The sequence below is a fragment of the Cheilinus undulatus genome, linkage group 7, assembly GCF_018320785.1.
Source record: "Cheilinus undulatus linkage group 7, ASM1832078v1, whole genome shotgun sequence".
NCBI classification, from domain to species: domain Eukaryota; kingdom Metazoa; phylum Chordata; class Actinopteri; order Labriformes; family Labridae; genus Cheilinus; species Cheilinus undulatus.
Genome location: NC_054871.1, coordinates 15,289,851 through 15,307,469, shown reverse-complemented (window position 1 = coordinate 15,307,469; position 17,619 = coordinate 15,289,851). Strand labels below are relative to the sequence as shown.

Here is a 17,619-nt window from a genome sequence, read left to right as displayed (position 1 = left end):
GAATGTGTGGCATCAGTTAAAAGTTGTGTCTACTTCCAATTACAATAACAAACTGTGATAATGATATATAAACTAATAGCATCCTCTTATTCTTAATTTTTCTAAAAAGAACACCCAAAATCCAAGAGTATTTTCAGTGTAGACTTTTATTGGGCTTTTGTTACTTTACAACTTTGAATGTTATAACTTTTTCAGACATAACTGTCTAAAATCAAATGTCCTCTATCATATTGAATTTAAATAAAACAACTCTATATAAAGTTGAATTTAAATCTGCTGCCAAGAACCACTTATTCCTTTAGTCTTTCACTCTCTTTGCTGCTTTTTTTCATCATTGATTTATTCTTTGGTTGTTTATGATTGCCTCCCAATAAGTCTTACAAACACTTTATATGTCACTGAAAGCAGCCTGCTTAGCATATAAATGACAGCGTATAATGACAGCTGAGCTAGTGATGGATGCAGACCCTAGACATTAATCATGTAAATTAAAGTTGCTGTTAGTCAAAACAAGAATCAAGCTGTAAATACGACATAACTTGACATTTAGCTCTAAAACTTGATTTATGTTAACATTAACACAAACAAAATGCCAAAATGTTATAATTAAAGTTAAAATTAAAATGTATTTGTATGCTCAGAGGCACTCATTGCAACATTTTTATAACTTGAAATGTCATGAAGTGTTCTGAAAAGTTCCTTACTCCTGAAATATTATTGTGCTTTTTATTTGAATGCTGTTTTGTTTCCTCAAACACAGGGCCAATTACAAATACAGCAAACAAAGAGTAAAGCTGCCATTTAACTGTGGCAGCGTTCCTAGCAAACTGATTATTATTTTCTTTTGGCTCTGTTGGATTCAGATTCAGACGACTTTATTTAGCCTAGAAGGGCAATTCAGTTTCAGAGTCTACCAAGTCTTATTAAAAGAAATCAAGGCAAACCAAGGAAACGAAAGTCACAGCAGCAGCAATTGGACAGTCACATTTGTTTCATAGCGCTCTACAGGGAACTAACTTTTTCTTTAGCTGCTGAGTATTTTATGTATTCATGTATGTTCATCTGCTAGGATGACCGGTATCAAACAGCAAGACTCTAACAGCTCTGGAGTAGCTTAAAAGAGCAACATGCTTAATTGACACTGACTGGAGTAGGAATGCACAGACACTAGTTTCAGGTATCAGTGCTGATACCAAGCCTAAGTACTCGTACTCATACTTATAAAACATAGCAGATACTGTACTCTGTACGTGAGTATGTAGTCAAAGTTGGAGCCATGTCTGCAGTTTGGTGATATGAGGATGAGAAAAGTAGAACAAACCATGCACTGATAAACTTTCAAGAGGAAGGATAAGGAGCATCTATGAAAAAACAAATTTTTTAAAACCTTTATGGTATTATTAAGTACTCATAACTGCACTTGGAATCAGTGAGTACTCGAATGTAAGTACCTCCACTCAAACGTGGTCTCGAAAATGTGATACGGGTGCATCCCTTGACTGGAGTATTTAGGGGAAGGCCTTTGCACACCGAGGAAGATGGGAATAGATGACATGAAATTGCTAATAATACATGGGCGAATTTTGATGTGCCTTTCCGTGCACATCAGGGGCGACAAGATTTTACAAATAAATTATGCACTTTCTAAAAAATACTTGTACAGTGAAAGTCTGCAGCGTGTTTTGCACCATCTTCTGGTAAGCTGAGATACATTAGAGTGGGAGTTTCTGCCTCTTTCTCCTCTGGTCCATGCGTAACAGCACCTTTACGCACAGTTAGGAGGTCAGTGCCGTTATAACTCACTGTGTCATGATCAGCACTGCTCCGTCTTTTCAATCAAGTTAGATGGGAGGAGGAGCTGACTTTTCATTGATTATGTAAACTAAATATGCTACTAATAATATTAAGGGCGCACTAGAGGTGCACTGCAAGGGAAGGTTCACCTGTTTGTGTTACAGGACCGGACAGAGGAGTATTTTAAAGGGGACTGATTGACCAAGAGTAGTGATTAGCCGTATGTCTCAGGTAAGAGGAGATGGAGGTTGTATACAGCTCCTGATATGTGCATAGCACATTTCGGTTCACATGAACTTGTATCAGGCTGTCTGTCTTCATCTTTCACAAGACCACATAATATATTAAAGATAAAAATAACTTCACTCTGGGAGGAGACAAGTAGTTATATAAAAAAGAGAAAAAAACATTATGAGGTGTTGTGGAGGGAAGGACATTTTTCCTCCTGTAACTCTTTAACCATAGAGAACTTCCAGTATTTTCAATGGTCAGATTTATGCTCAGTGGGAACTACTTTTTTTTTTCTTTTTCCTTCTTTTGGGCATCTTGCACATGGCATGTGCACCAAACATGCCAGACAAGAACTGATCTCTTGGCCAGTGCGATGAGGGCACTGCTCTACCTGCTGAGCATCACCTGCTCCCAGGAGCAACTATTTAAAAAAATTGTCCATCAACTGCAATTTCAAATGACGAAATTATTATCTGTTGTGAAAGCTTGCATTAAGCAGGCAACTGCTCAAAGCCAAATTAAATGCAAATTTTGTGCATGAAAAAATGCATCTAGTATGCAAGGACCTTTAAAACTATAATCATAAGAAATTAAGTCATCAAAGATGCTTTATGCTTTGTAGAGCCATGGAGACGAAGAAGCATAGTAATAATTCACTGCTGTTTCACAAAAAACCTTTTTTTTACTAATCTATCCATTTAGAACAAGATTAAAAACTGTCGTTATCATGACAAAAGAGGAGCAAGCAATGGGAGGACTGATTGAGGATACATAATCAGAGGTCTTACTCTAACTATCCATCCATTCCTATTTCACTTGTCCCACTTAGGGTCACAGGGGGGCTAGAGCCAATTCTGGCTGCTTTTGGGCAGGAGGCTAGATACAACCTGAACTGGCAACAGACAAAAATTCATAATGGGCAATAAAGACTAAGACTGGCCACGCACTCCACTACTTTAAGCCCACTTTTATGCCAGATTTGGGAAGTCTAGAGTCGAGGTTTATCACCAACAAATATTCCAAATAATTGTTAAGTATGTGGTGTCCACATGATTACTTTACGGCTCCCTAATGCATCAGCGGCAGCCTGACCTTGAATAATAAATATTAAAATAGACCTGATATTTCCAATTCAAGGTCGGACTGCCTCCAGCAGACTACTCACAACAACCAAAGAGAGTGAGCAGACCAGGTAGCCGACATTGACAGGTCACAAACAAAAACACAATTATACTTCATCCCAGCCAGGATTTCACTCAGTCTATTCCTTGTTTTTGGATTTTTACTTGAATTCATGCAAGGGCAGAAAGGTGAGGATGGTACTCCATGTTTGTTTTTCTTCTGAAGTCACGTTCGATAGCGCAAGTTTCTGTGAGATCTTGTGTGTGGGGAATCTTTTCACTACAGACAGCAGATGTGTGGGCTCACGGTCTGGCCGATTCACCTAAAGTGTGTGTTCAGAAGATTTAAAAAAAAAAAAAAAAAAAGCTTTAAAAAAAATGTCCTTATGTCTGTGGTCTCCTGTGTTTCTCCAGTCACTTGAGATTTAAAGTTATCCAGTGTGTGGGCAGCCAACAAGAATGTCTTTGGTCTGTGGGATGAAGTCAGAGATCCCCCAGTGCTCTGGGAGAACATGTAAACTCCACACAGAAAGGCCCAATTCGACCAGGATTTGAACCCTCTTGCTGGGAGACATCAGCATTAATCACTGTTCCAACATGTAGCCCTAATAAATGAATGCATGTGCCAAATAAATAAAGCTAGACAACTCTAAGTCAGTTTTCATACCTCACTCATGTTTGAATGAAGGTGTAAAAATCACCACAAATAACTACGTAGAATCTACCACACTCACTCTGTTGGAGAATTTGGCGCCGCGGTAGTTTCTCTGTGACAGGTTGAATACAGTGTAGTGGTCAGCATGGCGACTGTCAAGGAAGGAGCGGATGTCCTCCACGTGGTTCTGGTAGCCGATCTGGACTGACTCTGCTGGGTACGTCATCACTGAAAGAAAACAGGAATGATTCAGCAGCCTTGTGAGATGTTTCAGAACTTTTTCATGCACTGCTGGTGCAGATGTTCATGCAACATACATATCTATTATAATCATTCTGACGGAAATTCCACATTCAAGCTTGGCTAACAGCAGTTGCACACAAAGCATCATGGGATAGAAGCCCTGAGAAGACAGATGTCCATGCTGACTGCTCTGTAAAGGTCAAACTGATGCTCCACACTGATGAACATGTGAGACAATAGAGGAATAAGAGAGGACAAAGGAAATGAGAGTTTCCTCTTATCTGCGTGTTTATGTATGTTTTACAAAAAAAGACACCTGTAACAAATCCATGTTTTCTTATCAAAGGCACGTGCAAAAAAAACTTCTGCCTTCTACAATGTAGTTACGGCTCTTTACATTGTGCCCCCTCTTTATCAGCCCTCTATTTCTGAGTATTTGGGATTTAAATGATGATTTTCAGCCACTTGTTTATTTTGATATTTGAGCATTTGAAATTTTAATGTAGTTATTTGGTTGTCAATGTCATCACACCTGATTATGCAATCTCCCCTCAGCTCTATTATTGAAAATTCAATTATAAATGCATATTTTTAACCTAAATCATTGTTGTTGTTTTTTTGTCATTGGCATGTTTTCATGTTCAATTACAACTGAATAGCTGAGGTTTCACTTGCCAATGGTTAAATGCAACTTTTGCTCATTTTTGCTGCATATATTCTTTAGTTTAAGGTAGATTTGTTTACCTATGATCCGCGACGTAATGTAGGAAATGTCCAGCTCCCCTTTGCTGTACCTGTAAGAAAGAAGATGAAGTTGAAAGTTTTCAATGCAGAGATAAATGAACTGCTTGTATGCCTCTATGAAGTATACAATTAGCAGGGAAAGTAGAATGGTGGTAAAGTAGTATATTAGTGGAAGTCTGATAAGCAAGGGATGAACATGAGGGCGAATGTCTTTAGCCTTTGACCAATAAACTACAAAATCTTATCAGGTCATCTTTGAGTCATTGGTGACATTTGTCATGTTTTAATAAAATCCTTCAAAGTATTCTTAAGATCTCACATTCACAAGCTCGAGGTGAATATGAAGCTTAATGCCACTGTACTACAACCTCCAAAATCTCATTTGTTCATCTTTGAGTCAGAGCGGATAAATGTGGAAAGCTTGAAGAAAATCCCTGGGAGCATGCTTACATTATCACTAGGGAAGGGGCAAACATGAGCTCTACTGACCTTGTCTTTTGACCCATGACCTCTAAAATATGATAAGTTCATCCTTGAGTTACACTGAACATATGTGCAAAGTTTGAAGAAAGCTCTTTAAATAATTTTCACCAAAAAAAAAAAAAAAAAAGCCCAGGCAGCAGCTGACAGATGGATGGAAGGTCAGACAACCTGTGCAGATAATGCCCCAGCCTTTGCAATAGCAAGCACAGAGGGATTAAAACTGGAGGAAAAGTTTTTTTTTTTTTTTTTTTTTTACTGGTTAAAGCTTTTTGGGATTATACATTAAATACATTAAGTCAGCTGACAGTCCTTAAGATTTACAAAGTTAACACAATCCAGTAATCTTTGTCTGAAACAGTTATATGCTAGGGATAGACTCAGTAAGCCAGTTAAATGGTTAAATATGAATCCCTTGATAGTCAGCAACAGAATTAGGAGTTGGTTAAGCTAATTATTAACCTTTTTTTTTTTTATATCACAATCCCAGTCAGATGCTCCGTCTTAACTGTAGCACAGCCACCTGTCACTATTAGGCGCTGTAGCTGTTCTTAATGACTTCTGCCATGCTGCCACTATAACCCAATGTAAACAATAGGAAACAGAGCATTGATAGCATCCTGTAGGAACCAGCAGTTTAGCGCTATTTTGGTCTAGAGAGCGGGGATAAAATTGTCCAGAGGCTGCTCAGGTTATACAGACGTATAAAAGAAGGACTGAGTGACGATATTCAGCACAGGAGTGTGAAAAATAACTGGCAAAGAGGATCAAAATTCATAGGCATATTTGAAGCCTGTTTTCAATAGAAGAAGGCAGAAGCAGTGCAGAGTCTCAACAGAAAGGGAAGAAGCAGTACCATTCAACAACAGGAGATCTGAGAAAAGAGTGGTTCAGGCTAAAAAAAACCTACATTCCTCGAAAAGTTTCAAAACTCAGCAACCTGTGAGCTGTGATGGAAGTTAATGAGCCAAAAGATTAAGTGTTTTAGTTACATAAAAATCTCAATGATGGGAATTAAGTATCAGAAGCCCAAAGCTTTAGGAATGTGCATTCAAAGCCTCCCCTTGCAGTGCTGAAAGATACATTTGCCCTTGGGTTAACTATTAGATCAAATACAGAAAGCAAACCTGCTGATTATTCCCAGAGAGTTTCCACATTTGCCGATAACCTATTCTTGAAAAATGTCATTCAAAAGAGGAAATCAATGCATGGCTGCCCAACATTCAAAAGGTTGATCCTGCTCTCAGCTGCTGGTGTTCGGTGCATCAGGCTGCATGTCATGCATTTCCAAGTAATTAGCCTCAACAGGCCTCAGAGCAGAAGCCTCCATGTGTCTGGCTGTGGGGAAGTTGTCTTTTTCAGGCTCACCACACAAGGCTGAACCGCTCGAGATCAAAGGAGCACCATATGTGAATTCTTCACTTGAGCTTCATTGACTTTCATTGCCAAATTTAGCTATTCCATATGGAGTTTCTGTTAAAACTGTGAAAGCAGCTGCAGTGCAGACTCATACAAGTACTCCAGCGCTGCTGCAGGATGGATGTGAAGGAAGACGGTGCTTTTTTAATGCTGCGAAGCAGGTGCATCAGGGAGTTCTGGGTTGAAGAGGGATTTGTTTCAATGGACAAGACTCACAAAATATTGTATGGGTTTTAATTAACAATGAATATATGACGATTGTGCAAGTCAAGCTTGGTATTTGTGGTGAAAAATATGAGATTTTTATTATCTTTTAAGAACATCTAGACAATTTACTTTGGGGGGGAAAAGGAGTAGATTTACCAAAACAAAAGAACTTGACACTAATTTTTTTTTCCTAAATGGAGAAAACTGTTATCATCCTTTGATGTAGAATATATGAAGAGCAATTTTTATAAAGGACCGGAATATAATCTATATTTTTAAGTGAGAAATAGGATAGGACAGTATTGTTTATAATAGAGGCCAACAGATATTGTTTTTTTCTGGGCCAGTACCAATACTGATTATTGGATTATTATTGATATCAATACCCATTTTTGAAACCATTATGTGTTAATTTTTAACAATAAGCTCTACTTAATAAGACAAAAGTAAAATTGTATGATAAAGATAAAGCAAGATTAACAATTTAAAACTAGCTCTGTTAACACAATAGCAGCAGGAAAACAGGAAGTGACGCCATATGTCCACTGCGTCAATGGCACCCCGGAGTTATTATTGACTGGCTGGTGCTTTTATGGTATCGAGCCAATCAGTGTTGTAGGCGGGACTTTGGTTGAAACTGTGGAGAGAAAAAAAACAAAGCCAGAGGGGAAGACACATCTTGCAACACAGCCAAAATAGGACACTTTTTTATTTGATTAGTTTTATCATTATTGGTTAAAAAAAAAAAAAAGCAGAAACTGATTATCAGCCAGTTGTTTTATGTCAGCCCTGATAATCACCCCGGTTAACCCCGAGTTTACTGGCCTACGTCCAGAATCCCAGTTTCAATACAAAGCCATCGTGGTCCGGCAGTTTCAGAACTTATTTCTTTACTGAAAAAATAAAGCTATATATCTACCATGTATCACCATTCAGGTAAAAAATACCAAGATATGATTTCTGGTCCATATCCCCAGCCCTAGTTTAACTCATCAGCAGACAGCTACCTCCCAACTACCTTACACTACCTACTGTCCTGGGATTATCAAACAAACTCATTAGTAGGCTAATTTGTATCAGTGTGAGTTAAGAAGTTGGCTACTGTGAAAATCCCTCCAGCAGGGCTGATCTGGGCCACTCATCTCTGTGTGGTCATGGAGGAGTGCCATATGGCCCTGATGCAATCCTGGACCTGGTTATGTAATGTACTGAGACTAAGTAGTCCAAGTAGTCTGCTTTGAGTGGGAGAAAGCTAAAAGTGTGTTTAGGGATTTTCTACGCTCTTGACTACATTTTTGATATGATGCAATAATATGTTGCAACAATGTCAACAACAATATTATTGTGCCCGTAGTGCTGAAAGAGAGGGCAGCTCAGCTGCTAATGTAACAAACAATCTGAGCTCAATCCATCAGTGAGAAAAGTGGAAGGAGGCTCCTTTATCTGTACAGGAAGCCCTCCATAGTTAGGTAACTGTGGGCTATGGTTCATGTTTCTATTTTCATCATATTCTCTGAGTTTATCTCAGAGTAAAATAACACTGTAGAGTTCACAGGGTGACATTACAGTGGTTATCTGACCTTAAGCTGCTATTTAGTACCTTAAAGTTGAAATGTCTCCACCTTAAATGGAGTCTGCTGTTGCACATTGTTTATGACATGCCATAATAAGTTTTAAGGAGAACTTCAAAAGCATTGTTTATAGAACTGAAAAGCATTCCTTTAACTATCTCGTACACCAAGTCCAAAACTAGAGTGATGCTATAAATGTGCTGTGTAAATCTGTGCTTTATCTGTTCTCTCCTGAAATAACTACCTGGCAACAAGAGCAGAGAAGCAGGTCAGGTGTCAGGTTTAAGAGCTCATGGCCAATAGCCACGCAGTTTACAAATGAGCAGGCTCCATGACCTGCTGAGGTTAGAGCTGCAGCCAATTTAAGAGTAGAGCAAGGTGGTGAACAGAGAATAAATTAAGTGAAGGACATGATTTTTAAGAGAGGAAATGCTCACGTGTGTCCTCTACCTTGAAAAATGTGTCTGGATGCAATATTTTTACATAGCTACATATACAGTGCCTGTAAAAATGTTCAACCCCTTGGATTTTTTGCCCTTTTATTGATTTTAAAAAGCAGTCATGGTCAATATAATTGGGCTTTTTTGACCAAAAAAAACTCTGTAATGTCAAAGTGCAAACAGCTTTGTATAACTAAATAGCTATGTAATGTCAATTAAGTGATGGCACAAATATTCTTTCCATTAAGTCAGTATTTATTTAGTAGATGCATCTTTGGCTGCAATCACAGAAAATCACAGAAGTCTGTGTGGATAGGTCTCAATCTGGCTTGCACTTCTGTACACTGCAATTTTACTCTATTCTTCTTTGCAAACTGCTAAAGCTGTCGAGTTGCACGAGGATCAGGCATGAACAGCCTTTTGCAAGTCCAGCCACAAATTCTCTATTGGATTGAGGTCTGGACTTTGTTTTGGCTACTTCTTGTTGACTTTAGACCATTTCTATGTAGCTTTCGCTGCATACTTCACATCATTCTCATGCTGAAAAATAAATCTTCTCCCAAGCCGTAGTTCTCTCACAGACTGAATAAGATTGTCCTCCAAGATTTCCTATATTTTGCAGCAGTCATTTTACCACCTACTTTTTCAAGCCTTCCAGGGTCAACTGCCAAGTAGCAGCACCACAGCATGATGCTGCCATGACCATGCTTCACAGTGGGGATGGTGTGTTTGAGGTGATGTGCAGTTTTTGGTGTTCGCCAAACATAGCGTCTTGTGTGATGGCCAAAAAGCACCATTTTGGTCCCCTCAGACCAAAAGACTTTCTTCCACTTGACCATATGGTCTCCCACATGCTTTTTGGATGTTATGTACCTGGAAAGGTGCTGTAAACTTGGAGTCAGTTGTCCCTTTGAGGAGGTTACCAATCAGAAGGTTAAATATGGAAGTATCTTTGGGTGAGACACAGAACCCATGCGTATGTTTGTAGATGTATAAATCATGATAAGTCTGAGCATTATGAACGTGAATTAAATGCTGAATGTAGTGAAAAGAGCTCTGATTGTTTGGATGACTAGAAAATTGTTGTATCAGTGCAGTTCATATCCTATTTTGGGCCTCCAGTGGGTGCATAGTGAGGGTGAAAGAGTGATAACAAACATACCCACAAGCAGAAACTTCACAGAGCCTGTTGTTGTTTCCTATTTGAAAGTTCACACCCGAAGCCTGAAAGCTACTTTAGTCCAGATTATATCAGGCGAGGTGCTCTAACCGAGTCTCTAATAGCCAAGTCACACACTCTCAAACAAACACACTATAAGTGGGTTAGATCCCAAATGGATATTAGATTTGGCTATCTTCACTCCCTCTATGCTTCTGTTCTAAATTCTTCATTTACTGACTTTTAAACAGCACTTTTTATGGCAAACAGAATCTGCTCCTTGAGGAGTAGGTTCAAGGAGAGAATGACAAAGGCAGTGGAGATATGTTGGCACTGGGGCTGGATTTCACATCTTTCTCTCTTGCAAAAATGCTGCCAAAACTTTGCAATACACCTGTTTTTTTCTAGTTATTTATTTTGTCCCAACTCACTGCCTGCCTGTATTTACAAGGAAAGATGTAAACAACATCTGACATCAGCTAATGTTGAAAATCCATTGTCATGCTAGCTTTTACATTAATGAGGAATTTCCCCATTTAGTAGGTTGTGGAATATTGTCTACAGGTCAGGTCAGGTATGGGAACATATGCCGGTTTAGCACTTCGCCGTGGTCCTGTACTGCTCTGGCCTGCTAATGGCAATCATCCAGTCTTGTGCGAAGCCGAGGCTCTATCTCTTCACGTATCCCTGCTCTCTGAAGTTCCTCACCCCCCAGAGTATATCAGCATTAGACACACGGTCTTGCCAACAATAGCCAAAAATGCACCAAAGAGAAGTCGTCACCCAGCCGGCACCCCTCTCTATTGGTCAACAGTATAGTTAGACCGAGAGGGCTATGACTTTCATCTGTATGCTCAGAAACTGGGAACGCCACGCTACCTTGCTCTGTGAACCCATCGCCCCATATGCTAGGCCAAGTTTGAGGTTGATCACACCCTAGCAGTAAGTGGATCGATGGATTACGCTGCCAAGGTAGGTGAAGTGCCCTACAACTTCCATGCTCTCATCATTCACAGACACAGATTTGATGGCTGCATCCAAGGCATCTATGTTTGCTCCTCACTCAGCAAGTGAGGAGCCCCCACAAAGACAGTCTCTGCAAGGATCACAGCATCATCAGAAAAGTTCAGATCAGTGATCTGAGCACTCCACAGTCTATAGCTAGCTAGAAATTATCAAAAACATCTGTTTTAATGGACAGATGTCCCCACAAACTGTCTCTTCAGTTGTTGATCAATACGGAAGCTGAAAAGAGATGATTTTCTTTGACAGGAAACTAAATGCTTTGGACCTACAACAACGTTCAGCAGTTCAGATTAGATAGCTGCTTTGTGAATAGGGTCAATACTGTAACTTTCAAACATCCTCAGTTATAATGTAGCAAGATAGGATGCCATTATAGAGTCTCTTTGGGCACAAGATAAAACAAGACAAGGACTTGGAGGGATAAAGAAAAGAGTTAGATTAAAAGTGAGAGAGGAGGGCTAAAAACAAGTGAAAGTGAAAGAGCCTGAATAGAAAGCAGAGGCAGTCAAGAGATGAATGTGTGTCTGGTGAGGAGGGGGTGTGTGCTGTCTGGGTGCAAGGACACAGTGCCTTTCACAAACCCCGATCAGCCACCCGGACTCTGTGGCCATGCCGTTTCTGACTCACAGAGGAAAGCACAGTGGAGCGTTGTTGCCAGATTTGTTTCCCTGCAGAAATTCCCTTCAGCCAGGTAAACAAACGAGCAGTCTGCTTTAAATAATTCAGAGGCAGACTTTGCCTTGAATATATATTACACAGAAGCAGAGAGAAACCAATAAGGCCTGTCTTTGGAGGTATAAGGAGCCTAGTCAATAACAGTGCTTGCAGTGGTGCTCCCTTATACCAAGCATGCTCAGGGGAATTTCTACTGAAGTGTTACAGAAGTCAATAAACTGGAATGAGACAGTCTGTGGAAGGAGTCACAGATCGGCTTCTAATGACTGGCAGAAAATGTGCTTACCAAGAAAACCTTCAAGCTGCACAAAAAACTGCTTCTGTGATAAAGCGGGGACACTCTGCCAAGGGGGTAAACAAAAAGGACAAAATACTTCATCAAACTAGAACAAAAATCAGGCCTCTGCAAAGCAATACCACGTCTTCAAGTTTTACAGTAAAGCACAGGGGGATTTAATGGCAGTAATGAAATTACATTTCTTTCTATTCGAATGTCTTTTTTAAGGGTTGAATCGCATAAAAAATTAAGAATTATTGTGTCTTTGGTACAAAAGAAAAGAGCTCTCTATTCCAGCAGATGTAGAGTGTCTTTAAAGCATGCCTGCCATTTTGCACCACCATGAAAAACTAAACAGAGGAGAAGCCACATGTGAGCTTCTGCACGTTTCTTAGACGTTGTTGAGCATGAGTGAAAGTGAATGTCAGTGGGGAGCAGCTGTCAATGTTTGCAACTCACAACTTTTACATTGAAGCAACGAAATGCCTTAGAGAGGTTTTACAATTGCCAGACAGTAGGGCTGAAGGATATATCGTTTGACAACTGCAATGGCAATAGTCACATCACTGCAGATGTGGTGATAGTCACATGACCCAAAGCATGTTCTCCCACCTCTTCTGTGTGTTAATTTCTGTGACAAATCTACAGTAAAGTCAGTTTGATATCCCCATCAGCAGCCAGAGAACTCAGCAGTGTGCAGGAAGTCTGTCTGTCTGTCTCCTGCATGCATGTTTAAGCTAACAGTGATGCTGTTGCTGTCACAGATACACCATCATGACACTCGAGGCAGACAGTAAATGACTCAAGGCCTAACTGAGTGTATTCCTGCTATCAACAGCGCCTCATCCCAGTGCTTGTTAATATATGCGTCACTAACAGCATGGACATGCTGAATATGTGTTCTACAGCTCCTGGTGTGCACTGCAGTGTGTAATTAACTTTTTAAAAAAAATAATTTTTATTTAAATGTGATGGGTAAAAATCATAATTCTTCGAGATACTGTCCGCAAGAAAGGCATGAACATGAATCCCAGAGACCTTGACATCTGACCTCCAAAATCCAACACTTATCCCTGAGTTAGAGTGGAAACTTGTTCAAAGATCGAAGAAAATTCCTCAAAGTATTATTTGGGTATCATACTCACAAGAATGGCTTGGATGGACAGAGAAATAGTGGAATAGAAACAAAAAGCGTGAAGCCTTTAACCCTGGCTATCACCAATGTGGAGTCATCAGTAGGTTAAAAAAGTCACATTCTTCAGTCCAGTCTCTCTCAGTCTTAATTATGCTTAAGGGCTGCCTTTGTCAAGTTTCTCTCTACTGTGAGGCAACAGAAAATGTAAAACCCAATATCAACAAATCTTTCTCAAATCATTCTGGTGAATATTGTCAACCATTTGTTGCCAATGTATGCAGTCAACAGAAATGTTATAGATCAGCAGCTTTTAAAAGTGTAAGGCAGACCTGCCCTGGGGGGCGCCACAGGACTTCAGGAGAGGCGTGGAACCGTAAACCAGAAAAAAGATGATTTTCTTTGTTAATTTCTGCTTCATGTGGGGCAAAATGGACAGATTTATAGTTATTACAGAGACTATACTAAAGAGTCGACTATTAAATTTAGTATTTTCCTGAATTGGTCCTGATAAAGCTCAACAGCCACAGTGTTTAGTTCGCAAAGATGTACAAGCTAGTGAGAGCATACGGCTGTGTAAACCCTGGGGTCGTAATGAGATAAAGCACTAAGTTTAGTAACCAAAACAAAGAGGGATTTTTTTAACAGGTAGTTGAAGGAATTTCAATCACAACGACAATGACACCGACAGTGATTGAAACCGAGTACCAGGCAGGGCTGAAGGTGGAGGGTGATGTGCAGTTATGCAATCCTGCATCAACTGCATAGATGCAAACTCAGTTTCCACCAAGTTAGAGCGTAATAATCAGGTAGTATTGGCAATAAGCTGATTACTGAAACAAAATAACTGATTACCAGGGTAAGATGGGTGTTTAAAGATCAAAATATTAAAAATAGAGAAAAAGGGTTAAAAATATATATAAATGTTAAGATGAGATATAAATGTATGAAAATATGTTTAAATTGTTTTAATATTATTTTTATGGGGGTGGGGGGCCAAGGAATGAATTATTTTCTCCAAGGGGAGGCTCACTCTCCCACACTTTGAAACCCCATGTTAAAGATAACCTTGAGGATGTTAGTCCAACTTTTCTCTCCTTATCTCAGCTTTGGTCTCCACCACCTCCTGAAGAAAACGCTCTTCTCTTGGGCTGCCGACTTTGTAAACTAACTAATTGAGAAGCTGAGGCATTGGTCTTTTTTTAGCTAAAATAGCATGTACAGTGGTTGTAAACCTGCAAGAAAGCTGTGGAGGTGAACCAAAACATAAAAGTTCTAGACTTTAAAACCAAAACATTGACCTAAACTAGACTTTAAAGCTCCTCAAAGCCAGGGGCAACTGCAGACCTGGTCAGTTTTCTTTGGAAACACCATTATCATTCCCTTTCACATCATTTCACCCAGTTTAAAATGTATTGGTGAGAGCAGCTTTGACCTTTTTTTACACAAAGAAAAAAATAGTAAGAAAATAACAATTTTTTGCCTCGCCTGTTTTTGAGACTGGTCCGTGTCTTGAAATAAACAATCAAACTACTTGATGAGTCGTGTCATTGATGCTTCAGGCATTTTGTTTTGCCAGTTCTAGCTTGAAAAAATAAGATTAGGTAAACATCTCAAGGGCAGTTTGAAACAGATTTAATAATGTAAAGGAAATGGTGCTTGACAAGATTATTTGTCTTGGGTATGAAAAAGTAAAACTTCCTTGAATTAACCTTCTCACAGGGTGAAGGAAAAGCTTGGAAACATCATTAGGCCCTACCACATAAGATGCCACTCATATCTGTGATTGTAAGTGGATGTTTGCTTAGTTTTGTTGATTTAACCCTGAGAGAGTAATACAGCTAAACCACTAATGATGTTAAAAGGGCAAACCATGACACTCACTCATTTTCACAATAAACCTCCTCTCATGCCTTCAACTGCACCATAGATTGACTGAACTAGAAAGCCAGAGGTATATAGCACAGCCTATGAGATGTTTACTTATTTATTAGCACAATAAACTACAGAGCACACCCTAAACCTTGATATATAACTTGTCTTGTCACAGTCCTTCCTTCTGCTTCTTTGATTTCTAAACAAACTTATAAAACTACACACACAACAGCACTCTTTAGTGAGCCACATTACAGCAGGATGTCAGTGTTGACACCTAATAAAGAAACCTGTCGAAGCAGTACTGTAGTAAACTGTGGCATGTCATTTTACCTCTACATTTCTGCCTTTCCTTTCTGAATGCTTTCAGCAGGTAACCAGGGTAGCCTTCTTCCCCATTATCACAACCCACCCACTCGCACGGTCCACACAAACATGCCGACACGCAGCAGGGCCCTAATGAAATGAATCCTTCTGTATCAGCAGTGCACTGGCCATTTGGCACAATGAACCACTATGAATAATTCAGACAGGAGAGGAGCGATAGACGGCAATGAGAGCAGAGGAGAGAAGGTGGAGCAGAGATGAGAGGCTGAAAAACACAAAGGGGTACAACAGGACAAGACTGTGCAAAGATGTGAGCAGCAGAGGAGGGGACGCACAGGAGAGGAATAATCACCATCAAACTTGCTGAGTCAACACTGAGAGAGAGAGAGAGAGAGAGAGAGAGAAAGAGAGAGAGAGAGAGAGCATGTATCTGACAATACAGAGGCCCTTTGTTCTGCCCCGTGCAGATGCCTGTGCACAAACACACTGGAACGAGCGAGCCGTGCCAGACTCTGCTAACCTCCCTCTCTCCTCCTTCCATCCTTACTGCTCTGTTTCACTTCTAAAGCTGATGGACACTCACTGTACACTCTCGTCAGCAACTGAAACATTCAGCCAATCCAAGCAATTATCACCCATCGTACTGGCAACATAAACATTTGCATGATCCAGCTATTTAAATACTAATTTTGAGGACACAGTCATTACCAAATACAACAAGGTAATCTCGTTATGAAGGCACTAGTCTCTCTTTTGCATCCAGTGCAGGGTCTGACCTGGTCTTAGAATGCTAGTATGAAACAGAACAGGGTGTTATGGATCAAAAATCATCTCTGTAGCTTCAGCTGAATGGCATACACAATATATATCTATGTCTTTTTCCTGCCACAACAAAAATACAGTCAGCTCTGAGTCAGATCTACATGGGCCAAATGCCAGGATCTCTGACTGACAGCCAGCTGCACAGCATCAGCATGTGCTTGAAAAATGACAATAAAGAAATACCAAATACTGCTTCTTGAACAAAAATTAATCAAATAGATGATGATTCTATATTGAAACGAAATATTTCAAGTTGATTATTCATGTAGAAGCCAAGCCCACTTTGCTTACACAAGTAGATTTTTTGCAAACTCCAAGTGTGTTTTCATGCCTTTTGCACTGAGGAGAGACTTCTGTTTTGCCACTGTGCCACTTTTGTCACTCTATAGAGCCCAAGTCGGCAGAGGGCTGCAGTGATGGTTGTCCTTCTGGAAATTTGTCCCATCTCCACACAGGATCTCTGGAGCTCAGAGTGACCACTGCATTCTTGGTCACCTCTTCCTTCTCTCCCCATTGCTCAGTTTGGCCGGGTGACTAGCTCTTAGAAGAGTCGTGTTTTTTTTTTTTAACTTGAACAATTTAAGAGTGATTAAGGCTATTGAGCTCTTGTAATACTTCAGTGCAACAGAATTTTTTGTAGCCTTCCCCAGATCTGTGCCTTGCAACAATACTGTCTCAGAGCTCAGCAGGCAGTTCGCTAGTTCCTTTAAGCTGTGAGGTCTTCTATAGAGAGGTGTGTGGATTTCCAAATCATGTCCAATGAATTTAATTTACCACAGGTGGACTTCAATCAAGGTGTAGACACATCTCAGCAAAGATCAAGAGAAATGGGAGTAACAAGCTTAATTTACTGTTTTTGCAAAGGGTTTGAATACTTAGCCTATGTCAATGTGATATTTCAAGTTTTTTTAGTAAATTTGCAGGGCCAACAGAGAAAAGAGCGTCAGTCTTTTCCTTCCTTCATCTTTATCCCATAAACTACTGAAGGCTGTTCCTTTGTTTGCTCCTTAAATGTAAAAGTGTGATTATTGACTTGATAATTAGTCTAGTTTTAGGTCTCAACTCCATCTATATACAAGTATACATTTCTGTATTAGCTGAAATAAATTTGTTAATATTGGCATTTTGGAGATCAGAAAATTCCAATATCATACATGCCCACTATTCTGGCTGACCTTATATCTTGTTTGAAAATATATTAGCATATTTTTAGTATGGAGGCACAGTATTATCAGCATATTATTAGTATCAGCAGAATAGTTCAAAAAGTTGATTATCAGTATGAGAAGATATTAATATGTCTGCCTTTGAGGAAGAAAAGTATTGATTTTATTTCAAGTATTTTGTCATGATTTTCATGACCATGTTTGGTCATGATTTCATGGTGACTACAAAGCAAACATGGGCAGATAATCTCAATA

The 17,619-nt window shown here is 39.6% G+C and overlaps 1 protein-coding gene across 3 annotated transcripts in view; it reads right to left on the bottom strand.

Moving 5' to 3' along the window:
* The window catches only part of dnajc6 (DnaJ (Hsp40) homolog, subfamily C, member 6), a 62,727-nt gene that overhangs the window by 20,090 nt on the left and 25,018 nt on the right, over positions 1 to 17,619 (bottom strand). For all 3 annotated transcript variants that reach the window (XM_041791046.1, XM_041791047.1, XM_041791044.1), the window contains 2 exons: positions 4,789 to 4,838; positions 3,881 to 4,029 (listed from right to left, as the gene is read on the bottom strand). In XM_041791046.1, the coding sequence (XP_041646980.1) occupies positions 3,881 to 4,029; positions 4,789 to 4,838 (199 nt within the window). The remainder of the gene's footprint in view (positions 1 to 3,880; positions 4,030 to 4,788; positions 4,839 to 17,619) is intronic.